This window comes from Corythoichthys intestinalis, chromosome 8 (assembly GCF_030265065.1).
Source record: "Corythoichthys intestinalis isolate RoL2023-P3 chromosome 8, ASM3026506v1, whole genome shotgun sequence".
In the NCBI taxonomy this organism is placed as follows: Eukaryota; Metazoa; Chordata; class Actinopteri; order Syngnathiformes; family Syngnathidae; genus Corythoichthys; species Corythoichthys intestinalis.
In genome coordinates, this window is record NC_080402.1 from 41,199,805 (window position 1) to 41,226,889 (window position 27,085).

Sequence of the window (27,085 nt, forward strand, 5' to 3'; positions counted from 1 at the left end):
ATTGCAGCCATAAACATAACAATGACAGCACGTAGGTTCAAACGCTCGAAAGTGTGTCTTCACTTCACGAGGAAAAATTACAACAAAGCGACTTGCAGTCATTGCATGGTGGAGATAACTGCATCGGGAGGGAATACAACTGCGCTGTCCTCACAGAGAGGCTAAGGCTCAGTCCTGGCTATACAGCTGGCTAAACTCCCAAATGACGATGCAGAAGACGTTGGTATAATTTGCTGACTTTATTCAACCATCACTTGAAGAGTGAAACTAAGAATAGAAATGAAACAAATCAATTTCGTCCCCAATAACAAACAGGTTTGCATCAACGTAAATCAGCGATGATTAGCTGCTAATAACAGTAATAACAAATGGTTAGCATTCGTTCGCTAGCATTAGCACATCGTTCAAACCACTACACAACTGGATTTAAGTGTCCGATCGCGAGTGGAAACACAACAACAACAACACAAAAGATGATACATACAGGTGTTGCCTCTGTAGATATTAACATTAACAAAGAACGTAGGCTCGTAGAAGTGTTTCTCTCTCACTAACTCGCTTGGATGCGGCATTTCTTCTTCGGGTGTAAGCGCGCTCTTCTTCACGTGAGCGCGTTCTTCTTCGCGTGAGGGAGCGCAAGGGCGCCCCCACTTGAGCGTGTAAGCGCCACAAAAACTAAAAGGCATGCATTTCAATGTAATGGTAAATAATAAACTTTAACAGTGGTCCCCACACTGCGGCCCGCGGCCCAAATACGGCCCGCCTCCACATTTGATCCGGCCACTTTGAATTTTTTTTTTTTCTCAATCATGTTATTTATTTCCTGGCCTTTTCCTTGAAGAATTCAGAGAGGGTTATTTGGTTATTATCTATTTAATTAATAGTGTTTTTATTATTAATTATTATTACTATTATTATATTATATTATTATTTTTATTTTATTTACTTTCATTCCGTGAAGAATCCAGAAAGGGTTATTTGATTGTGGCTTTCTGAAAAACAATAATTTTTTACATTTATGCACTTCTGCAATCGTCACACTTTTTCTGTTACACACTGACCCTGGCCCCTCATCAGAGAAGGGAAAAGTTATGTGGCCCTCACAGGAAAAAGTTTGGGGACCCCTGCTTTAACACATATTGCCAAAGGCAGAACAACAACCTATCTGCCAATATATACCAATATTTTTTATTTCTATTAGATAAATGTTTCAGTAAAATGTTACACATTCTTGTGTATTTGCCACTTATTGCCACAGTTAACATTGAGGCTTTGGGCCTCTTTTGATCTCGTTGTGAGTTTGTAAGGTTGTGACTTCTGATTAAACAAACTCGATGCCAATCAAAACGTTTGTTCTTCTTTCCCCCCAAATTAGAATCGATAAGAGAATCGATAAAGAATCGAATCGTTAAGCAATATCGATAATGGAATCGGAATCGTAAAAATCCTATCAATTCCCATCCCTAGTAATACTTCACTCTAATCGGCCGAATGATTTCATCTGTGTTAAATTCTGCTTTTTTCACTCTTCATAAAGCACAGAATTTAGTTTCTTGAACTTATTTGAGTCAACGTTTATTGCAGCTCCGCAACTCGGACCATAACAAACGTAACAACACACTTCCTGTGTGTGTCCGTCAACTATATCTGTCCGCCGGGAAACTCAAACCCAAATAACAATAGTTCCTATTGTTACTGTCGTGTTGACAGCGATGAGCTCTCACGGATTTCCGACTTAAACGTTCTCACTTTCATTTTACCGTATCAATCCATGGAAGAAACATTTATTCATCATGATGAAACGAGCAAGTTATACAGCAGCCTTTACTAGAAAAGTCACATCTGTTTTGTTTTCTCCTAGATTCTGGTAAGTTGGAGTAGTGGTCAAATCATATTATTACCATAAATATTGTCAGTTTAGGGTAATGTTTTGAACTACCAATGTGCTATGCTTGTGCTGTGTTTCACCAGTCAGTGAAATGACATTTCTGTATCTATACACGAGCTCTGTTTTCTTGTATTCTTCTATTTATTGGTGCTAAAATTAGGGTGCTCGTTATAAACGGATACAATAATTTCCCCTAGATTTTACAAGTAGATTTGGGGTGCGCATTATACATGGGTGCTCCTTATATTGGGGAAGTTACGGTATTCTAATTAATTACTTTTCCCATCTTTGCAACGCCGTTACCTTTACTGAAGATGTAAAGGCGTGCGTTACTACAATTGGGTTTATTGACATAACTCGCGCCACACGAGAGATGTCTGAGAGACACGGAGAGAGCAGAGCGGGAGGGGGGAAGGGGAACTCAGACACAAGGCTGTCGCTGCGACAGTGCAGTAAAACTGCGTGTGCTAAATCTGTTGGCCCTGTGGGGGCCCCTGCTTGCTGGGGGCCCGAGGAAATTGCCTGGTTTGCCTAATGGGACGCGACACCTATGGTCGTGACGCTGTTGCAAACGCGATGCTAGGTGGATTGGAGCGTTAGCATAGCATTTACGTTTTCGCTAGCATTAGCATTTAGCGTGGCGAGCATCATCTCAAACCTACCTTCAACTATTTTTTTACATACAGTTCGTGGCGTTCAGGTGGGTACAATTAATTGAAAATAATGGACTGTATTCCTGTTGAGTATGCATTATCATCACCAAGTGGGCGTTGTCCTTGTAGAGGCTACAATATAATAATAATTTGTTTTCGTTTTTTATTACCAAAAATAGTCACTTGCCCTAAACTAAGAGGGAAGAGATCCAGAGCCTCACCTGCAAATTGAAAAATATATCTATATACATATATGTGACGGTACACACAAATCACGATTCAGTATCTACCTCGGAACGGGGGTCACGGTTTGGTGCGGATTCAGAACAACAGGAAAATAAAAAGGATTTTTTTTTCTCACAGCATTTGAAAGTTAAAGTTTGGATACCATTACTCTCTTCTAAAGGGGAAATTTTAAAAAATGTAAAAAGTTTGACCTATATATTTTTTGGAATGAAAAACAGAGTTCCATTCAGTCAGTTAATATAAACATAATTGATGTGAAAAACATTATGGAATGGATAATGTAATAACGTGTAGAACATGATAAGTAACGTCAGTTAGTTTGCCGAGTAACTAATTACTCTTACCTTGAGGTAACTGAGTTACCAACTCAATTATTTTTGGGAGAAGTAATTTACAACTGTAACTAATTACTTTTTAAAATCAAGATTACCACTTAAAACTTTGGTCATAATACTATTTAGGTTGCAATATACAGTAGAACAAAATATTGTAACACACAAGTAGGGATATCCCAATCCGATCACGTGATTGGAAATCTGACCCACTGCACCATTTTATTAGAGGATCAGAAACGGGTGAAAAGGAGCGGGTTTTTAATAAAACATGAATGAATGAATGAATGAAAAATATATATATATTTATGTTTTTCATGGTTGTAGAACCTCTCCCTCTCCCTCCAGCTGCTTTTCTTGGTCAGCAGCTAACTGGAAATTGCCACTTAAAGTTCACGATGAATGACAGGTTTGTAACTTTGATCTGGCGAGTGAAGGCTCTGTTGCTCTATGATCGAAGGCACAAATATGTCAGTCATCATTTAGTCAATTTTTGTTGTCTAGAGGCTGTTCTCTGAGCGTCAAAGCATGAGTGAATTTCAGTGGACGCAGTCCTACGAATTGTATGAATTTTATGGAGAGTGATTCAAAGTATGACGTTAAAAGTGACGCAATAAAAAATGTAGGCGTGCCTACATTTTGTGCTGGTGCACCTTAAGAAAAAAGTTAGGCGCACCAGTACAACCAATGCAAAAAGTAAGTGTGACGTTTTGGCAATATACTGTATATTGAAATGTTAATTTTTCCCAATATCAGGTAACACTTTACAATTAGGGTCCCTTAATTGACATTAGTTAATGCATTTTTCGACAATAACTAAGGTTTAAGTAACATTACAATAATTAATAAAATTGCTTATCTAACATTTATTAATATATTAATTAACATGAGTTAATGCATTACCAGAAAGTAACTAATGGTTTGGGAAAATTAAAAAAAAAAAAAAAAAGGCCTATATAGGGTTAGGGTTTAGGGTAAGGGTTTGTTAACTTAGCATTTATAATTTCTTAGTTAAGGGACACATGTGCTACACTTTACAATAAGAGTCCAAAAAGCATTCCGTAATGGTCTATTAAGGTTAAGTACGGTAATACTTATGAGGTACGTTCACGTGAAATAATACCATACTCAAGGTTAGGTTAGCAGCACCCAGGGACTCACAGAGCAATGTTTCTCATTTTTAAATAACATAATCACTTACTAGTACCAGTATACATTAATAACTATTTATTAATGCACTAATGTAAACGTGAATTAATGTTAAGTAATGTATTATATATATTATATATTATAACCTAACCTTAATTAAGGGACCCTTATTGTAAAGTGTTACCCATGTTGGGAACTTTTGTTCAAATAAAAACAAAAAAAAACTTTTTTTTTATTTTTTTGGTATTGAATCGGGACTCGGTATTGGCAGATTCTCTAAATCAGGTGACTCGGACTCGGGTGCAAAAATATGCAATATGCAAAAAATAACATCCCTACATACAACCAACAGAAGAAAAAAAATGCACTTCAGACCAGCTTGTTGTGCTGTAAATTGTAATGTACCTGTTTGAGCTTTTTCACGACTCCTGTCAGAAATCTTTTCATCAGGCCTTGCAGAGTGATCATCAGCGGCTCCATCACCCCACCAGGCAGGCTGTCCATAAAGGGGTGTTCCCCTGTGTAAAACTGCTACATCTTGAACAGTTAAAAAAAAAAAAAAAAAGTCATATAATGACCTGGTTGGTTTAAGCAGAAACATAAAGAATGATAGTGTACAAACAAATGATGATTGATAGTAATGATTTACAAATAGGATCCATACGTAGTGGTTCATATTTTTACACGTCTAAGCACAGCAAGAACTCAAGAAGTGGAACCACTGTAACCTTATAACGAACCTGCCATCTTTTCTTCTACCTTGCTGGGCCCTGGGAATTTGGCAGACGCTGCCTCACACACTGGGGCTGCTGCCCCTTCTGATTTTGATGACTCCCCTTCCACAGGCCTTCTCTGGCTGAGCTGGAGTTGACTGCTGTACTTCTCATGCTGAAAAAGGGGTCAGTAATGAAATGAGAGTATAGAAGTGGACAAAAAAAAAACAAGTACAAATCCAGCAGTATTTGATAATATTCATGTTTGGTATAACCTACTACTTTCACATAGACATTTTTATGAGTGACGGTCAAAGAGCTGCAATATTATTATTTATTTAAATACCCCATTTATAAATATTACTCACATAACGGCTGTCTTTTTATTGTTCTTTATGAAGTAGACACTTAGTTTACCTTGCTTGCATCTTTTAACTCCGCCATAGTATGGATGAAATTAATTCCAAAACAGGCATAATAAAAACATCTAACAACAGTGGTATGAAAAAGTATCAGAACCTTTTGGAATTTCTCACATTTCTGTATAAAATCACCATCAAATGTGATCTGATCTTTGTAAAAATCACACGGATGAAAAAAAACTGTCTGTTTTAAACTAAAACCACCCTAACATTTATAGGTTTTCATATTTTAATGGGGATAGTATGCAAATAATGACAGAAGGGGGAAAAATAAGTAAGTGAAACATCACATTTAATATTTTGTGCCCCCCCCTCCCCCTTTGGCAGCAATAACTTCAACCAGATGCTTCCTGCAGCTGTAGATCAGTCTTGCACATCGTTCAGGACTTATCTTGGCCCATTCTCTCTACAAAACTGCTGTAGTTCAGTCAGATTCCTAGGCTGTCTGACATGAATCACTGTCTTTAAGTCATGCCACAGCATCTCAATGGGGTTCAAGTCTGGACGTTGACTTGGCCACTCCAGAACATGTATTTTGTTGTTCTGAAACCGAAACCGAAACTGAAGTTGATTTAGTTCTGTGTTTTGGATCATTGTCTTCTTGCAGCATCCATCCTCTTTTAGCTTCAGCTGTCTGACAGAAGGCCTCAAGTTTTCCTGCAAAACATCCCAATAAACTTTTGAATTCATTATTCCATTAATGATTGCAAGTTGTCCAGGCCCTAAGGCAGCAAAAGAGCCCCAAATCATGATGCTCCCTCTACCATGCTTAACGGTGGGGATGAGGTGTTGATATTGGTGAGCTTTTCCACTTTTCCTCCACACATTACATTATGTGTTACTCCCAAACAATTCAACTTTGGTTTCATCAGACCACAAAATATTTTGCCAAAACTTCTGTGGAGTGTCCATGCGACATTTGACTGTGCCGGTGATTTCTGTAAGTATTTAGCAGAAACTCTAGGGTTCATTTTTTACCTCTCTGAGTATTCTGCGCTCAACTCTTGCCGTCATCTTTGGTGGACGGCCACTCTTTGGGAGAGAAGCAACAGTACCAAACTCTCTTCATTCGTAGACAACTTCTCTGTTGATTGATAAACATCCAGACTTTTAGAGATGGTTTTGTATCCTTTGCCAGCTTTATACAGATCAACAATCCTTGATCGCAGGTCTTCAGACAGCTCTTATATCTGAGCCATGATCCACATCAGACAATGCTTCTCATCAAGACCATTTTTACCCGGTGTGTGTTTTTTAGTGGGCGGGGCAGCTTTAAACTACTCGTCAGTGATTGGGCACACAAATGACTTAAAATGTTTGGTAAAAATTGGTTTCAATTGCTCTTTAAGTCTCCTCAGGCAGAGGGTTCACTTGCTTAATTCCCCCCCCTTCTCTCATTGTTTGCATGCTGTCCTAATTAAATCCTCATTAAAATAGGAAAACCTATAAATGTTTGGGTGGTTTTAGTTAAAGCAGACACTGTACTGTGTGATTTTGACAAAGATCAGATCCCATTTGATGGTGATTTTATGCAGAAATATGAGAAATTCCAAAAGGTTAAAATACTATATATACTGTATATATTTACATATATGTATATATATATATATATATATATATATATATATATATATATATATATACATACACACAGTGGGGAGAACAAGTATTTGATACACTGCCAATGGGAAAACCCATTGACAGTGTATCAAATACTTGTTCTCCCCACTGTACATATAATGTACTGTATATATATTTGTTTACTTCACCAGTAGTTTCAATCCTAGTGAAATAAACTGTATTTAACTACATAGAAAAGCAGTCTCACCTTAAGAGCCTCTTCAGGTATGTGCAGCTCACCACGAACAACCGTGAACAAGTTGGTATGTGAGAGAAGTTAAGGATAAAGTCATCAATTGTGGTATCCTGATCTAAAATTCAATACAGTCTAGAGAGAGAAGCATTTCAGATTACAGTGTTGTTCTAGGCCTTCTGCCTTGCTGCCTGAGAGAGGACTCAAGAACACACTCAAAGGATATCGTAACCAAACCTCAGTTTGTCATCGATCTTCAGTGTGACATACATTTGCTCCTGTACTCTGACATCGTTGACAAAGGTCTGGAAAAAAAAAAAAAAAAAAACAATATCAAATAACAATAACAATAATGGTTGGACCAATACTACATATTGTTTATCAATGCTTGCTCACCAATTCCTACATTTACAAGGATGACGGATCATACTTATTCATTTAAGTGGTGTTTTGTTTTGCGTCGTGTTCATTTTCTGGCCATGAAAAACAGAGTTGCGTTTCAAATTGTCTGCCTACGTCATGCAACTAAATAATTCAGGGGTCACCATCATGGTGAACCTAGGAAGGTTGAACAAGGAAGTTAGACAAGTTAGACATTGCATAAATATACTACCTAATTTATCTGTTTTCTTCATTCTTGATCAATTATTGATAGTTATAAGGGAAGTCAATTGCATGATCATTGTCTTTACACTGTAAATGAATATCAGTTCAGTCATCCATTTTCTGTACTGCTTATCCTCAGTAGGGTGGCGACATTAATTTTCAAAGATAGAAAATAGCTGTAATTTTAGCAAATTAATTGCTTTAGAAGTCCTTATCAAACTTGTAAACCTTCAATTTAATCCAATATGTAGCTCTCGGTTTCAAAAAGATCGGTGACCCCTGAAATAAAGATACCAAGACATGACAAACAGCTCTCAAAAGATATAACGCAGACTACATTACTGATTATAAACATACTTTTAAAGTACTACTATCCTTTTGACAAAGTCAATGAAAACTGTCAACGTTGTCGGAGATGCTTTATTGAACAGTTTTGTTTGTTTTGTTTTATTCAAATTGGATATGCACTAGTCAAGCTTGTGTTCCAGTTAGGTTTAATGTATGCACTGTATTGAAATTATTTTTAAGTTTCTCCACAGTAAAATTAAAACATAGTTGAACTAAAAATTTTGCTATATGCAATTTTAAATTGGAGTCTTCGACAGTATTTATGGTATTTGAAGGTAAAAATGAACAAAGTCAAACAAGTACCGAAGTTACTAGTATATAAAATGATCAGCACGCATCATTAGACTGTTTTCCTAACCAGGAACTCACCCCATTTAAACTGCCAAGGTCCTTAACTTTGTGTTCATCTGTATCGGTCTCATAGTTGATGACAGCATGTTGTTTGTCCACACTGCGGGACTAAATCACATTAAATCCAGGCAATTACTGTTTGCCAAGATAATCTCTTTGACAGATTATAATGCAGAAGGGTCAAAGATCCGTGTAGTTAATCTGTACCTGTAGCATTAGTTCACAGTCGTCTCTTCCCACGAAGATCATCTCTCGTGGGAGTCGATGACGTGTCCCATTGGCACTCACAAGGAACCAGGACGTCAGACTCATGGCGGCCTTTTAGAATCACCCACGTTTGACCTTTAATACATTCTTCTGAGAATAAAACATTAGCGTTTACATCAACACTCTATGCCAGGGCTTTGTGGACACCTGATTAGGGCTGTGTCTATTCATTATTTTAGTAGTTAATTGATGAACCAGTCAGTTCGAATAATCGAGTAATCGGATAAGGAACATAAAAAAATTAAATGCCTGAGCTGAGCCTCAAATGGTCTAAAAAAATAAATAAATGAGGACCTAAGTACAACAAAAGAACAATTGGCTAATTTACACAGCAGAAGTCTGCTAGTTTAAATGCGATAATAAAATGCAAACTTTTTATATTATTATTATTATTTTTTTTTTACAATCCTGTAAACAAATAGTTCAAACACGTATTCCTATAAAAAAAAAAAAAAGAAAAAAAAAACGGCTAAATATACCTATAAACTAAATTACGAATGCATTAAAAAAACAGATTAGCTCAAACAACAACATTATCTGATGTTGGTCTTAACAGGGAGCTGCTGGATTCAGCCATGTTAAATGAGTTACGTCATTTTAAACGTTGCAACTAGAGGGCAGTGTATCCATCCCAAATCAACAAAACTAAATGCAAACACTTTCAAAACAAACCATTACAACAACACTTTAATCAAACAAATACTTGAAGCAGCAAAATTTAATTTGAATATTTTTTCTAATTGAATTACTCGAGTTAATCGATTAATCGTTGCAGCACTACACCTGATCAAATTAAATACGTAGTGTTTTAATTGACAGTTGTTTTAATTTTACCCCCAAAAATAAAACATAAGGGCAGAACTGCTGTGGCCTGCCCCAAAATTATAAAATCATAGATTAGACTGAGTCTTGGACTTGGACTTCATGACTGAAGTTTGTACTGTATTTTCTCCTTGTCCCTGTGTAGAATATCTTTGAGTACTACAGCGTCCTCACACAATCCAAAAACAGCTTTTAAAATTCTGAAATCCTGGATTAGAATCTTCGCCTTGGACTTCCTGATTGGAGTTAGTATTATATATTCTTCCTCTCATTGTATTGGATTTCTTTGAGTACTCCATCATCCTCACACAATCCAAAAATATCTATATCAGGCTAATTATGACTATAAATATTATCTGTTTGAATTTGAGTGGTTGTTTATCTATAAACCTTGCAATCACCTCGCAGGGAGGCCACAGCTCTCCTATGACCTAGAGCAGGGGTGCCCAAGTCCGGTCCTCGAGAGCCCCTATCCAGCTCTTTTTTCCATGTTGCCCTCCTCCAACACACCTGAATCAAATAATCAGGATCATTCTCAGGCTCCTGCAGCGCTTGCTGATGAGCTGATCATTTGATTCAGGTGTGTTTAAGGAGGGAGACATGGAAAACAAGCCGGATAGGGGCTCTCGAGGACCGGACTTGGGCACCCCTGACGTATAGGACAAGCCGTGTTGAAAATAAAAGCATATAATTTAATAAATATAGAAATATGTTTAAAAAGGGAGTTACTTTTTTTTTTTTGACAAATGATATAGTAAATGATGAATGAATCATTAAAACATTGTACACTTTAACAGCATATTCGGAGGCAAAATATTGCACATCAATCACCAAGGAAACATTTGAACACCTTGTCCAAAGAGATGGGATGCCTTTCTTTTAATTCTTTATATGTGTTCTCCTTCAAGCCCTCCTATGGACAGCATATCAGCTTACAAAAGCACCACAGCCTATATTTTGACTTGAAATAGCGTCATAGGCACACAGGCCTCCTTGCTGACTCACGGCGGAATTAATGGGCTACATCCACACTGGTCCGTCCAGTGACTGGGACTGATTTTAGAGCATTATCTCTATCCGAACTTGACAGCGTCTAAGGGAGGTGTGCCGATGGCGCTGTGGCTACAGTGGCCTAGATGCCGTCTTCAGATGCTTGACTACACATCCATGCTAAAATGCACTAGAACTCTTCTCTGACGATGACAAGGAATCAACTCGGCTTGCAAGGGGAGGCGTTTGATGGCTAATCAGCCAATGACAATGCCTGAAAATTAACCCAGTTAGGCCACGTTTCACATGGATGCATAAACTATTACGCAGAGGAAAATTCGATGTCACACGTAAAATCATAAATGTCACAGTTTACACGTTGTGGATTGTTTCAAACAAGTATTGACTCTGGTATTTAATCCGGAAGCTATATTGTTCCTTGTGCGTAGACTAACACCTTCCTAGGATACACTTGCTCTTCAGTGTAAATGCAGCCCTTCTTATGGGTGTTAAAAACACCATATGTTATAAAACATGACTTGCTATCTGGTGCTGTCGACACAACATTGTCAATTTATGGTCGCTATATAAGGCTAGCTGCCTTATTAGACGCGCACACAGCGATGTTCATCTAACCGCATCCCTCCACAGATATGAGACCCTCGCATCAGGACCAAAGCACTTTGGTTCAAACAGATCAGAAGGAGCAAATATTTTCACTCACCAGCAGCTGCCACGGTGATCACCTTACGGTACGCACTAAATTAATGGAGCAAACCGACGCTGTTTGTGCTTCTTTCTCTGTACTAGCCGCCAAGCCCCAGTAAGCGTTATGAAGTCTTCGCCTCATGGCGGCGCTGTGTGCTCATGTTGGAGAAGACGATACGTTGCCTAATAGGCATTGCCAGGCAGAGAAGTCAACAAGCCAATGCATGTAATAGTTAATTTATTTTTTATTTTGCATATTTTTATTTATTTAAAATATTTAAATAAATGAAAAAATGAATAAATAAATAAATGTGAACACTGTAAATTTTAGATCTTTTGACTAATCAGTCACATTCTTTGTTAACAAATTACACCAATCGTTTTGAAATAAAATAATTTTATCATGAATGATACAGGTTCAAAATATTTAAACATTGTTTTTTAAATCATTAAAATTTTGAGCTTTCCTGTTTTGTACATTAGATGGCGCCAAAGTACCAGCCTTCTACTCATTTTCTCCCCAATCAACTGTTAAAAGTAAATCATAATCAATCGAATTGTATAGTGGATAGTCCCTATCAAGGGCGTAGGTTTGGTCTCAACATTGGTAGGGACGATATGGCATAACCTGCACTTACACTTTTTGCTGGGGGCGGGACATTCTTAATGATCAATACAAAATAAATCTGTATTGACTTGTACTAACTTTTATGCGTATTGGTTAAGCCTACACCGTTCAATTCAAACCTTTGTTTTAAAAAATTACTAATGAAACATTTTGAAAAATTCCTGAAAAATGTCCGGATTTTATGAGCAAATTTAAATTGCATTATTTGAACATAAATTATATAAACATACACAATATATACAAGCTTGTTAATCATCTCTTAACTATCCAGGAATGCAAAAAAAAAAAAAAACAAATAAATAATAATAATACTAATAAACATTTGTCTGAGGACCACTCAACATTGTCTAAATAAAGAAATTAAATATAACTGAAAAAAAAAAAACTTCATTGTCAGGGAATAACAAAAACAAAAAACAAAAAGGGAGCCGTCCTTCATGTAAAACACTATTGCTTTTGTCCACAAGCACAGCCAAATTCAACAAAAAATGAAAGCTCCAGTCAGCTGCTTTTAGACCACATAAATCAAATAATAAGTAAAATTGGGGAGATGGGGTAAAACTCGGTTCACTACATTTCTCACAGTTTAATTAACGTTAACAGTAATGGTAAATGGTGTTACACTTGTATAGCGCCTTTCCAGAAAACACATAAAGGAGGACACTTCTCTCTAAGCAGCTACCTATTCTCGAGTTTTGCAGGTTAGCAAGTTCACACAGTTTAATGTTATGCTGACTCTGATGCAGGTCAGATTTTCAATAGCAAAATTAGGGGTGTGTTCCCCATTTCCACAACATTGGCATATTTTTACATTTCTTACAGTGGCTGCTGCTGGCTGTGAGAAAGAAAAAAAAAACTTACCTAAGTTTGTGTGTGTGTGTGTGTGGGGGGGGGGGGGGCAGTCATCAGCCAATCAAATGTGCGTTTAGGAGGAAAAAAATGGACCGGCACATTCAGCAAGTGAAAATAGGTACATGTAAGTCTGACCATAAATCACTTAATAAAGGTGGGGTTAATTACAACAATTAAAACATATGGGAAGACAATCTAAAAGACCTATATAACTTAAGTCATTATATAACACAAATAAAGTTGCTTAAAATTTGGTGGGGACAATCTGAGCATCCTGAAAAGTTGGTAGTGTTTTGTCCCTACCGCCCCTATGTATACCTACGCCGTTGGTCCCTATGTATGCATACGTGGAAAAACAAGGTTGTTATTTGCCCAATTTATAAATCACAGGACATAATGTTTACTTTTAATAAATTGAAAACAATATTAAAGAGTATTCAAAAATATATTCTGACAACTCATCCTTTTGCTTCTTCCTTTTGATTGTCTCATCTGTCAAATAGTTGGGGTAAAATATTACATACTAGATATTAGACCCATATATAGTGTAATTCCGTGTAGTTCTGGGGTGCAGCAAACTGTGTTTATACAATTATTAATATATTATTAAATTTGCACATAGACATCATCACTATTGACGTGTCACTTTGTCATTCTTTGCGCGACGCCTTATCAGAGGGGGCCGAGCTTCATTTAGTAATAGCCGATGGCACACGCTCATGACGGATTTAAGCTCGGGCTTACTTACGATTGCATTTAACTACGAAAGTTGTACCGCATACAAACAGGAAGGATTGTGTAAGGAGTGATTTGTTCGAGGATTCAAGGTAAATATTATATTTTTCGTACCATGCATGCATGATTGAAGCATTTATGTTAGGGTTGCGTGAGCAAGAGGGGATCCCAGAGCAGACACACAGGGGTGAGATGAATAATCTTTTATTGGTGATCACAAGAATGTGGCGAGGGCTGATGACTTGGCTCGGGGTAGTTGAGCTGGCGTAAGACGAGGAGGCTCGGAAGGAAGGCAGGCGTGGAACCCGACGAGGGGCGCGCAGAAAACAGGACCTGGGACGAGAGCAAGGTAGTCGTAAGCCAGTGAGCAAAGATATCATATACGAATGCGAGATACAAATGACGTGGGAAACAGACGAGTTGATCGGGCGATGTGGTGGTGCGTCCGCTGGGCTTTTAAAGCTGGCTGATGGTAATTGCCCACAGCTGTGGACGCTCCACCCATCTGACCTGTAATCAGGCAAAAGCCCCTCACCTGAGGCAGGGCTCAGGAAGGAGGAGCGGAGGCCCTAACAGGACCCCCCCTCCCACAGGTGCCACCTGGCGTCCGACGGAGAGCACCGGGATGGGCGCGGTGGAAATCCCGGATGAGAGCCCGAGACAGCACCCACCAGGACGGGACCCAAGAGCGCTCCTCAGGACCATAGCCCTCCCAGTCGACAAGGTATTGAAGCCCCCGGCCGCGGCGACGGACGTCCAACAGGCGCCGCACCTGGTACGCAGGACCTCCATCGACTGACAGAGGCGGAGGAGGGGGCGGAACAGGGGGGGACAAAGGACACGAAGAAACAGGCTTGACCTGGGAGACGTGGAACGTGGGATGGACGCGGAAATGACAAGGGAGCCTGAGGCGCACGGCTGCAGGGTTCACCACCTTGACAATTTCGTACGGGCCTACAAACCGGGGGGTCAGCTTAGCCGATCCAGTCTTCACAGGCAGGGACTTGGTCGCGAGCCAAACCTTCTGGCCCACGGTGTAAACGGGTGCTGGCATGCGACGGCGGTTGGCCTGGACACATGTTGCTTGCCAAGCCCGTTGGAGCGGCGCGCGAGCCCGTTCCCAGACCCGGGAGCACCAGTTGACGTGGGCCTGGACCGAGGGGACTGCAATGTCTTTTTCCTGTGATGGGAATAACGGCGGCTGATAGCCAAGGGAGCAGAGGAACGGGGACATACCGGATGAGGCGTTCGGGAGGGAGTTGTGGGCGTACTCAATCCATGCCAGATTGTCGCTGCAGGAGGCAGGATGGGCCTGCGTGGTGCATCGAAGGGCGCCCTCCAGCTGTTAATTCGTGCGCTCGCATTGCCCATTTGACTGCGGGTGATAGCCGGAGGAAAGACTCACCGAGATGCCAAATGTCGTGCAGAAAGCCCTCCACACCTGGGAGGTGAATTGTGGTCCCCGGTCCGAGACCACATCTGCTGGGATACCATGCAGGCGGAGAACATGGTGGGTGAGTGAGCAGATCAGCCGTTTCTGAGGCGGTGGGAAGCTTGCGAAGAGGAACGAAGTGGGCTGCCTTGGAAAACCGATCAACTATTGTGAGGATTGTTGTGTTGCCTTTGGAGGGAGGAAGACCGGTGACAAAGTCCAGGGCGATATGTGACCACGGTCGGCTCGGGATAGGTAGTGGGTGTAGCAGTCCTGCGCTGGGCCTGGTGGTAGTCTTGCTGCGTGTGCAAACCGTGCATGCAAGGACGAACGAGTGGGCGTCTGTCACAAGGGTCGGCCACCAAAACCGCTATTGCAGCACCGACAACGTCCTCCTAATGCCGGGGTGGCAAAACAAACGAGATGAGTGGGCCCATTCTAATACCTGGGCTCGAAGGTCCGGAGGAACAAAGAGGGTAGACTGTTGCTCCCCACGAGGGTCGGGGTGGTCCCTGAGTGCCTCTTTGACCTTTGCCTCGATCTCCCACTCCATGGCAGCAAGGAAGCAGGTTGGAGGGAGGATTGTTGAGGGTTCCGCCTGAGACTGGCTCTTCTGGAATTGCCGGGACAGGGCATCGGGTTTTGTATTCTTGAAGCCTGGAATGTAGGACAAATTAAAATTGAACCGGCAAAAATACATGGCCCACCTTGCTTGATGCGGATTGAGACGTTTGGCGGACTTCAGATATTCAAGGTTTTTGTGATCGGTGAGCACAAGGAACGGTGAGGACGCTCATTCCAGATGATGGCGCCATTCCTCAAGGGCCATCTTCACAGCAAGGAGTTCTCTATCGCCGATGCTGTAGTTACGCTCTGCTGAGGACAACCTGCGGGAAAAAAAAGGCGCAGGGTGCACTTTGCCGTCGGCTCTTCGTTGGGACAACACTGCACCCACTCCGACCTCGGAGGCGTCGACTTCCACAATGAACTGAAGTGCTGGGTGGGGATTGACCAGCACAGAAGCAGTGGTGAAACGTGCTTTGAGGTCACGGAAGGCTGCGCTGGCAGCGTCAGACCAGCAAAAAGGCGTAGCTGTGGAGGTCAGGGCCGTGAGAGAAGCAGCAATCCGGCTTTAGTCGTGGGTGAAGCGATGATAGTAATTCGCAAAGCCCAAGAAGCGCTGGAGCTGTTTCCGGTCGGCAGGAAGTGGCCAATTCAGGACCGCCGAGACCTTAGCTGGGTCCATGCGTAGTTGGCCCTTGCCGATGATGTAGCCCAGGAATTTGGTCTCGGGGACGTGGAACTCGCACTTTTCTGCCTTAACAAAGAGCTTGTTCTCCAGTAGACGCTGTAGCACTTGACGGACATGTTCCTGGTGTTCAAGGGGGGTGCGGGAGTAGACCAGGATGTCATCGAGGTAGACCACCACGAACCAATTGGTCAAGTTTCCGAGGACATCGTTCACGAGGTTCTGAAAGACGGCGGGGGCGTTGGTGAGACCGAACGGCATAACGAGGTACTCAAAGTGACTCAGGTGGGTGTTGAATGCGGTCTTCCACTCATCCCCCTCTCGGATACGGACGAGATGATAGGCGCTGCGGAGATCAAGTTTGGTGAATATGGTGGCGTCCTGAAGGGGGGTGAACGCAGACTCGAGGAGCGGGAGCGGATATTTGTTCTTCACGGTGATGTCATTCAGCGATCGATCATCAATGCATGGGCGTAAGCCGCCATCTTTTTTTGGCACAAAGAAGAATCCTGCGCCCACCGGGGAAGAGGACGGCCGTATAATGCCAGTTGCCAAGGATTCCTTAATATACTGCTCCATCGCCTCCCTCTCAGGCCGTGATATCGAACACAGGCGCCCCCTAGGGAGGACTGCGCCTGGGAGGAGGTCAATAGCGCAGTCGTACGGGCGGTGTGGGGGTAGCGAAGCTGCGCGTTCCTTACTGAAAACTTGCCCGAGATCATGATAACACTCTGGGACTGTGGAGAGGTCGGGTGGTTCCACTTCTGGGACAGGGCAGGACGGCATTAGTGACGACAGAAGACAGTGTGCGTGACAATACGAGCTCCAAGCGGTTATCTTGGGGTGTGACCAGTCAATGGAGGGGTTGTGTTTTTTCAGCCAAGGCAGCCCGAGGACAAGAGGAGAGTGAGGGCTCCTGAATACGAGGAAAGGGCTCACCTCCCGATGATTACCAGATACGAGGACGTTGACGGCTTCGGTCTGATGGGTCACCCGGAACAAGACTTGGCCATCCAAGGCAGTGGTCTGTAAAGGGGCTGAGAGAGTCTGCGTCGCCAACCCCAACTGATGAGCCAGTTCCCCGTCGATGAAATTTTCATCCGAGCCGCAGTCCACCAAGGCGTTGATGGTCCGTGACTGGCCCCTACAGGAGAGTGTAACTGGGAGTTGGAGCCGGCGTGAGGGAATGTTGCCCATATGGGTCACGAGTAGTCCCTCTGCTCCTGGCGAGCCTGATGGTTTCCCCGGGCGTATTGGGCAATCGCGAAGAAAATGTACCGCGGTTCCACAGTAGATACACAAGTTGTGGTTGAACCTTCGCACACTTTCACCGGGAGTTAGTCGGGTTCGGCCCAGTTGCATAGGCTCTGGGTCGTTGACAGTGGGCGGACCTCCGGGCTTACAAGCAGTGCTGGGCGTCTGGCCGGGAGGCGGAAGCGGTCGGGAAAGAGTGACGTGGGCGGGAGGCGCTGTCTCTGTCGTTCGCGTAGCCGATTGTCCAATTTTATCGAAAGACCGATCAAGTGGTCGAGCGAGGATGCTTCTCTTGTAGCTAGTTCATCTTTGAGGGATTCACTCAGCGCGCGGAGGAAGACTTCCTGTAGTGCGTCGTCATTAAAACGGCTCTCCGCCGCCAGCGTTCGGAATTCTATGGCAAACTCGGCAACGCTGCGGGCTCCCTGGCGGATGGACATGAGCCGCTTAGCGGCTTCCTTTCCACGAACGGGGTGGTCGAACACTTTTTTCATCTCTTCAGTGAACCTGGCGTAGGAATAGCACATGGGGGAATCTTGCTCCCACACAGAAGAAGCCCACTCCAAAGCGACGCCGCGCAGGCTGCCGATTAAATACGCAATCCTCGCCCTGTCATCCCGGTAAGTAAACGGCTGCTGTTCAAACACCAGGCTACATTGCACAAGAAACGCTCGGCACGTTCCGAGGTCGCCACTATAGGGAGCCGGGGCGGGAACGTGTGGCTCGCGGAGATCGGCTGTGGCAGGTGGGATAATTGGCGACCGACGGGTGCGTGGCTCGGCAGGGTGATCCGGTTGCGGAAGCGGCGTAAACTGTGCCTGGATGGCTTGGAGTGTCTGCCCGATTTCCGCTACCTTACCGTACAGGTCTTGAATGGCTTGGTGGTGTCCGACCTAACACGCAGGCGGGTTGCTGGCGTTGTCTGCGGGATCCATTACTGGCCCGATCAAGCTGTTAGGGTTGCGTGAGCAAGATGGGATCCCAGAGCAGACACACAGGGGTGAGATGAGTAATCTTTTATTGGTGATCACAAGAATGTGGCGAGGGCTGATGACTTGGCTCGGGGTAGTTGAGCTGGCGTAAGACGAGGAGGCTCGGAAGGAAGGCAGGCGAGGAATCCGCCGAGGGGCGCGCAGAAAACAGGACCTGGGACGAGAGCAAGGTAGTCGTAAGCCAGTGAGCAAAGATATCATATACGAATGCGAGATACAACTGACGTGGGAAACAGACGAGTTGATCGGGCGATGTGGTGGTGCGTCCGCTGGGCTTTTAAAGCTGGCTGATGGTAATTACCCACAGCTGTGGACGCTACACCCATCTGACATCAGACCTGTAATCAGGCAAAATCCCCTCACCTGAGGCAGGGCTCAGGAAGGAGGAGCGGAGGCCCTAACAATTTATTCGCAGGAATTTTCTTTGTTTACACATGGAGGCGGCTAATTTTTGTAACTGACTAGCCTCATAGTTTACTTTTAACCAAGAATCGAGACTGTTTTACGTCCATATTTATGAAGAATTCGGGGATTTAAGCATTTATTCACAAGAATTTTCGCCAGAAAAGCTCCTTTTACGCCAGGTGGCCGCTAGCCTTATTCGCTAACATAGTAGCATGGTACTTCGTCAATATACGTAAAATAAACCCTAACTGTACATATCAATGAAGAATTCGGATATTTAACCATTTATTCACAAGAATTTTCGCCAGAAAAGCTCCTTTTACGCCAGGCGGCTGCATATTATTTATGATTGATTCTGCATGTTTTCCTCAAGAATTAAGTTTCTGATGTTAAATTGAGTAATTTATTAGCTGTTGAAAACTTGCAGTAAATAAAAAAAAAAAGTTATATTTTGGTCAAAAACTTTTATGACATGTTGAATATTGCTGTTGATCCTGAAAATATAGGTGATTATCTCTGCTTTTATACTTTAGACTTTTATAGCCATTGTAAGTTGTGTTATACTTATATAGAAAATAATAAATTGGAATTTTATAAGGGAACGACTTAGAATTTTGTTATGCTGCTGCTCATGGAGACTCATATATGGCTAAGGTAGGTGCCTGTTTTGGTTTGAGGTCAGTAGCAGCTTTGGTTTTGTAAATATTTTAATTTGAAGTCCCCCTATGAATCGGCCCCGTTTCCTGTGTCATGTCAATAGGTTATGAATTCTATGATTTGCACTCAAACGGTGCTAATCAAAGCTAAGCTTTACTCCCTGTCCAAAAGCTAAGCTTTACTCCCTGTCCAACATTTTTTTAACCAAGCTGGGTACATTTTTTAAAAATAGTAATTTCAAAAAACAACGACAACAACAACAACAATGAAATAAAAATAGAAATAAATAAATATGGCATGGCTCCCTTTATCGCCGGGTACTCTGGCCCACATCCCAAAAACATGCATGCTGGGCCTGTGGAACACTCTAAATTGGCACTATGAGTGTGTGCGAGTGTGTGATTGTTCGTCTCCTTGTGCCCTGCGATTGGCTGGCAGCTGATTCAGGCTGTAGCCCGCCTACTTCCCATAGTTAGCTGGGATTGGCTCCAGCACCCCCGTGACCCTAGCGAGGATAAGCGGCTCGGAAAATGAATGAATGGCTCCCTTTATATTGGCACTTTGTATGTAGAGCTTTTCCCACTTGTTGCACATGTTGCTTGAAGTGGTTGGAAGATGAGAAAGTGTCCCTTGACCTCATATGAAGGTACCTGAATAAAATGTTATGACCACAGCATGCAATGCATCTCTGACAGTTACTACAAGCTGAGTTTAAAAGTCAATAAGCAACTAGTTTTTAAATAGCCGTTAGTTTGTCTATTGGTGGACAACACACATATACTGTAGAGCACTGTAGAAACATACAATTCCTGTATATGATCACATTAAATCATCTCTCTTGCTTCATTTTTAGTGTCGACTCTCATCTCTCTCCACATCTCCTTGGTGTCTTACACTGTTGGCATTCTCCATATAAGAAAAACAAAGCTACTGGAAATACACTATGAAGGCACAAAACACAAAGTGGCAAAACAAACAAACAAACAAACAAACAAACAAACAAACAAACAAACAGAAAACAATCCACAAACATGTTATAACATAATTTACATTACATGAAAATTTGGCCAGCTCAGGGTGTTAATCTTGAACATCAGCAAATGATCGCTGTCGGCCTGACCAGTCCAAGTGAATTGGACGACTAGTGCTGCATGCCAATGCCACTGAAACATGAGCATTTAAGCTTCGTCCTCCTTGGTCAAAGAAATTGGACGTCTATCACTGTCAATCGCAGGCAATGAGTTAAAATACCTTATTTTAGTATGTTCATAAAAAGCCACAGTTTGAGCACAGTGCACTTAGAGTTTGGAAAGAAAATTGTTTTGTACTTAAAAATTAAGTTAAATGGTATCGTATTAAGTTGTTCCTGGAGATTTAAAACATTAAAAGTGAGTCCTTTGTAGTTTAAATTGAATACAACTGAACGGTGCTTGTTAACGGCACTCCAAAAAAAAAAAAAAAAAAAAAAAAGATTTAGAAAAAAATATATATATATATATATTATATATGGCGGAAAAAACTATGATGACTTGAAGTTCCGCTCTGACATCCCCAATTTGGCAAAATTTCAAAATTGTCCAATATGCATGTGTGATACATCATTAGAAAGCTTAAAATCTCAATTTTCTGGGGGAAGAAAAATTATGAACAGGAGGGCATTCATTTATTTATTTAAAAGTGAAACCCTAACTGTAGGTGAGAGCATGAGAGAGCATAATTAAAGACACCATGATTTTGATGAGATATTATCGCATACTTATGTTGTTTCGATCCAAAAACTCATTGTACAATCCCTAGCAAAATGTATGGAATAACCAGTCTCGAACGAGCACTCACTCAGACATTTTATCATGTAGAACAAACTCAGATAAAAAGCATGAAAAAATAATGAATTAGTTCATAAGTGCATATCTTTAGCATTCAGAAACACTAAAAGAAATGAATAAAAACATTGTGGTGGTCAGTAAATGTTAATTTTATAGAGCAAGTACAGGAAAATAAATACGGAGTCACTCCCTTTTGAGGAAAAAATATGGAATCATGAGAAACAAACAAAGAAACAACAATCAAAACACATCTCTAGTATTTAGTAGCACCACCTCTGGCTTTTATGAGAGCTTGCAGTCCCTGAGGCATGGACTTGATGAGTATTCTTCATCAATTTGGTGCCAACTCTCTTTGATTGCAGTTGCCAGATAATCCATGCAGGTTGGAGCCTTGCTGTGGAACATTTTTTTCTTTTTCCACTACAGGTTGTCAATAGGGTTGAGATCTGGGCTATCTACAGGCCATGGCATTGACTCAAGAATCTGCATTGGACAAGGTGTCAAGAATCAAGAATCTGCATTGGACAAGGGGATGATGCTGGAACTTTTGTTTGGTGCTGTTCCAGTGAAATTTACAAAGATGACTGCCTGAAAAAGACATCAAAATTCCCTCACTCCTTGATGATATGGGGCTGCATGTCAGGCAAAGGCACTGGGGAGATGGCAGTGGTTAAATCTTCAATAAATGCAGAAGTTTACATTGAAATTTTAGACAGCTTTTTTATCCCTTCAATTGAAAATATGTTTGTCATTTTCCAAGATGACAATGCATCACGCCTCAGAGCTAAAACTGGTAAAGCATTCCTTGGAGAAAGATTCATCCAGTCAATGCCATGGCCTGCAAATAGTCCAGATCTCAACCCTATTGATAACCTGTGGTGGAAATTGAAAAAAATGGTACAAAGCAAGGCTCCGACCTGCAAGGATGATCTAGCAACTGCAATCAAAGAGAGTTGGCACCAAATTGATGAAGAATACTCATCAACTCCAAGGGATTTTATGGGTGAAACATGGTAATATAACAAGGGTTGTGATCGCAAACATCAAGGAGTGTTTGAGATTTTCGTTTTCATATATTTACCCCTTTAAACGTTTCTTTTCCCCCAATTTTTCTTTGTTTGGATTGATTATTTATCATCTAAAATATCGAGGAAAATGCGACAGTAACAAAAAAACTCAATTAAGCAAAGGTTATGAGGTAGATATCCGTTACTTATTTACGGACACTATCTTTTTCATTGTGATGTAATTTGTTTAAAAGTTTAAAATATGCGAGTGAATAATATTTTGAAGTGTTTTTTTTTTTTCTTCTGCTAAACATTAGACATCAATTAATGATTCTAAGCTAACAATGACAGACATTTCGAATGATAAATATAATTACTTCTTCTGCTTTTTCAGCCCATACAGTCTATGTACGTGGCGGAAAACACAGACAAGGCTGAAAAAGCAGTTTCTGCTCTTGCACCCCTCTTTAAAATAAACTGCTGTATTTTAAACCAAAAGAACTGTTGCGTTTGATAGAACTATATGTCTTTATGCTACCATAGCAGATTCGTGGTGCAATAAGCCCCCGAACTATTTTTAATTTGTCCGTTTTACCCTGTAAACTCCTGTTTACAGACGTCGCGCAACCATTTTTGTTTCAACCTAGCCATAAAAAGAAGGTAAGTAATCGTATTATTTGAAATGTCTGTCATTTTTAGCCTAAAATCATTAATTGATGTCTAATATTTAGTTTAAAAAAAAAAAAACAATTTTATAAAATTATTCACTCGCGTATTTTAAACTTTTTAAACAAATTGCGTCACAATGAAAAAACCTGGCGTCTGTAAAAAAGTCAAGGATAACTACCTCGTAACTATCGCTTAATTGTTTTTTTTTTCGTTAATGTCGCAATTCCCCCAATATTTTACATGATAAATAATTGATCCAAACAAAGAAAAATTGAAAAAAAAAAACATTTAAAAGTGTAAATATATGAAAATGAAAATCCCAATTACTCCTTGATGTCTGCGATTTCTGCATCGCGACCCTTGTTATATTACCATGTTTCACCCTTAAAATCCCCCAAAAATCCAGCTGTGGCCATTCACAGCTGTGTCTTGACACTTGGTGATTTTTGGATCGAAAAGAGGTAAGTACGTGATAATATCTTGTTAATATCATGGCGTCTTTAATTCTGCTCTCACGTGCTCTCACATTCAGTTCGGGTTTTGCTGTTTAAATTTATTTATTTTTAATAAAAATGCCCTCTTGTTCAAAAATTTTCTTCCCCCAGAAAACTAAACTGAGATTTTAAGCTATCCAATGATATATCACATATACAGTACATATCGGACAATTTTGAAAATTGGCCAAATTGGGGGGTCTCAGAGCGGAACTTCAAGTCACCTGAGTGTTTTCCGCCACATATACTGTATATTGCCGCAATACCAGTCGTAGCCATAGGCGGAATTTGACTTTTGGGGCGGGGGGGGCACAATATGTTGATGACCCCGAAACGCAGTGTCAGCAATAAAATTAACGTACAAGAATATTTATAATAATAAGTTGACAATGAGCGTTTTTTTGTTTCCCATCATTCTTGAGGGGAATTCTAAATCAGGCTGCTTAGGCAATACGTTTCGCCAAGATCGTCATCCATTGAATATGGGACGCCCGCCGATGTCGTGCCAATGTAGTTACCCCAGTCAAAAATTGTATCCCCTGGGCGGAGCGATATGGAGGTAGATTTGTGTCTTTATTATTCAATTAAAAAAAGTTGCTTCAATCAAAAACAAAAGTTGCTTCAATCAAAATATATATTTTCAACCAAAAGATGTCGCTTCAATCAAAAATAAATGTGTTTGAATGCAAAAATACATTTGAAACTCAAAAAACTATAAAAAATGCACGTGAAAGCTATTTTTTTTTTTTTAAATTTGCTTAGGTTTTTTTTTTTTTTTTTTGGATTGAAGAAACTTTTTTGATTGAAGTAATGTTGATTTGTGTTAGGGCCACATTTTGGCTAGGACATTTTTGTTTTTATTATTCAATCAAAAAATAAGTTGCTTAAAAAAAATATAGATTTTCAAAAAGAAAATCACTTCAATCATAAAAAAAAAAAAAAAAAAAAAAAAAAAAAAAAAAAAAAAATTCAACCCAAAAAAGGTTTTTGAATGCGAAAAAATATTTCAGATGGAAAATTTTGCATTTGAACACTTAATTTTTCATTGAAAACGTTTTCTTTGATTGAAGCAATCCTTTTTGTGTTAGGACATTTGTGTCTAAATCATTCAATCCCCCCCAAAAGTTGCTTCAATCAAAAAAAAAAAAAAAAAAAAAAAAAAAAAAAATCAATCAAAGAAACAAATCATTAAAAAAAATGTTTCTAATTTAAAAAGATTTTTGGGGAAAATTATATGCAAAGCAAATGGCCGTCTAAGATGCTCGAAAAATAATTTTGACCCATTATAAAATTATATTTTTTTGTTTATTTCAGTCATTTTTTGTTGCAGTTTTATTGCTTTACAACTTTTATATATAATGTATAGGAAAGTGAATTACATGCAATGACACTTTTCGGCCTCCTTAAAATCCGCTTATGGTCTTAGCACAGCCGTCAGAATCAGTCCTGCTGGCAATATTAACTTAATCAAAATTTCTTTGACAAGAAGCTGGCTCACAATAAAGTTTATATTTTCTTCCTTTCTTCTCATTAGTTGGTCATAGCAAATCAAGCTCAACTGTAGCAAATCAAAAGCACAACGATCTGCACTCATTGATATATTGCATAATCAGCATCTGTTGAGAATGTTTACTTTTGTCAAGTGAATATTAATGATCTTCGCTATAGATCTGTGTGACACAGTTGCAATATTGTGTTATTTATCAGTATAGATGCCTTCAAATATGGCATCACGATTGGTATAACAATTAGATTAAGTCTGCATGTGAATCCCCACTGAAAATCCAGGAACCAAATCATATCATGACACAAGTGCATTTGAACGACTACAAACCTCCAATAAGCCACTTACTGCGAGTTCGTCTGATGACGTTATACAGAATGCATGCATAAATAGGAGGACATTTCATGACTACTGACGATGAATGAAACATTGTATTCAACAATTGTTATAATTTAGTGTACTCGTATCCTCTAGTAAGTCACTATTTTGTAAGCAATAATAATAATACTCCTATATACAGTACACTGTGTAAATGCATATGGCGGAAAACACTCAGGTGACTTGAAATTCCGCTCTGAGACCCCCAATTTGGCCAAATTTAAAAATTGACCGATATGCATGTGTGATACATCATTGGAAAGCTTAAAATCTCAATCTTATGGGGGAAGAAATATTTTGAACAGGAGGGCATTTCTAAAAAAAAAAAAAAAAAAAAAAAAAAAAATGTTTTTTAAACAGCAAAACCCTATCTGGAGGTGAGAGCACGCGAGAGCAGAATTATAGACGCCATGACTTTAACGAGATATTATCACGTACCTAACTTGTTTCGATCCAAAACCTCCATGTAGCATGTATCACTGAGTGTCAAGACACAGCTGTGAATGGCCACAGCTGAATTTTTGGGGAATTTTATGGGTGAAACATGGAAATATAACAAGGGTCGCAGAAATGGCAGACATCAAGGAGTAGTTGAGATTTTCTTTTTCACATATTTTCCCTCTTAAACTTTTTTTCCCCAATTCTTCTTTGTTTGGATTGATTATTTATCATCTAACATATTGGAGAAAATGTGATAGTGACAAAAAAAAAAAAAAAAAAAAAAGATACAATTAAGCGATAGTTATGAGGTAGATATCAGTGACTTTTTTACAGACACCATTTTTTTCATTGTGACGTCATTTGTTTAAAAGTTTAAAATATGCGAGTGAATAATTTTTTAAAGTTTTTTTTTTTTAAATGAAATATCATATCAGACATCAATTAATGATTCTAAGCTAAAAATGGCAGACAGTTTGAATAATAAATATAATAAAGTCGTTTTTTTAAAACAAAATATTAGACATCAATTAATGATTCTAAGCTATAAATGGCACAGTTTGAATAACAAATATAATTAATTACCTTCGTTTTATGGCTAGTCTGAAACAAAAGCGGTTGTGCGACGTCTATAAACAGGGTTTTCCAGGGTAAAACGGACAAATTAAACATAGTTCGGGGGCTTATTGCGCTATGAATCTGCTATGGCAGCATATAGACATATTGTTCTATCAAACACAACAGTTGTTTTGGCTTAAAATACAGCAGTTTCTTTTAAAAAGGAGTGCAAGAGCAGAAACTGCTTTTTCAGGCTTGTCCGTGTTTTCCGCCCTATGTATGATGACCTACACGACAAGATATGACATTAAACTACGCAACACTACACTACACTACACTACACTACACTACACTACACTACACTACACTACACTACACTACACTACACTACTAATTCACTACTCTCTCTCTCTCTCTCTCTCTCTCTCTCTGGTGTGTCATCTGAGGTGCCCCCTCTGTTTCTATAGGTAGTCCATAATAATGAGTGTCCATTGGTGTTTATAGTGGCTGCCCCCTCCCACTGGCCGCCTTGGCCCTGCCCACGTTTCCGAGGTCTCACTTTGGTTCATCTCCTGACGTTCAAGTTCGCAGGAACGTCACGTCCGCACTTGAACTTGCAGCTCAGGGTTTGGGGAGGGCATGAGGGGGAAGAAGAGAAGGAGAGGGGGGGTCTTCTCTCACTGCATGCGCCCTCCATCA

At 40.3% G+C, this 27,085-nt stretch overlaps 1 protein-coding gene across 4 annotated transcripts in view; it reads right to left on the reverse strand.

The window, feature by feature from the left end:
• Positions 1–11,456, reverse strand: part of cep170ab (centrosomal protein 170Ab) — a 28,282-nt gene extending 16,826 nt beyond the window's left edge. For 3 of the 4 annotated variants that reach the window (XM_057843986.1, XM_057843987.1, XM_057843984.1), the window contains exons 1-7: positions 11,325–11,456; positions 8,729–8,878; positions 8,540–8,629; positions 7,440–7,521; positions 7,232–7,287; positions 5,009–5,156; positions 4,674–4,805 (exon numbers count right to left, since the gene is read on the reverse strand). In XM_057843986.1, coding sequence (XP_057699969.1) covers positions 4,674–4,805; positions 5,009–5,156; positions 7,232–7,287; positions 7,440–7,521; positions 8,540–8,629; positions 8,729–8,833 — 613 coding nt within the window. In that variant the 5' untranslated portion in view covers positions 8,834–8,878; positions 11,325–11,456. The remainder of the gene's footprint in view (positions 1–4,673; positions 4,806–5,008; positions 5,157–7,231; positions 7,288–7,439; positions 7,522–8,539; positions 8,630–8,728; positions 8,879–11,324) is intronic. The other variant, XM_057843985.1, reaches the window with a different exon arrangement.
• Positions 11,457–27,085: the final 15,629 nt, after the last annotated feature.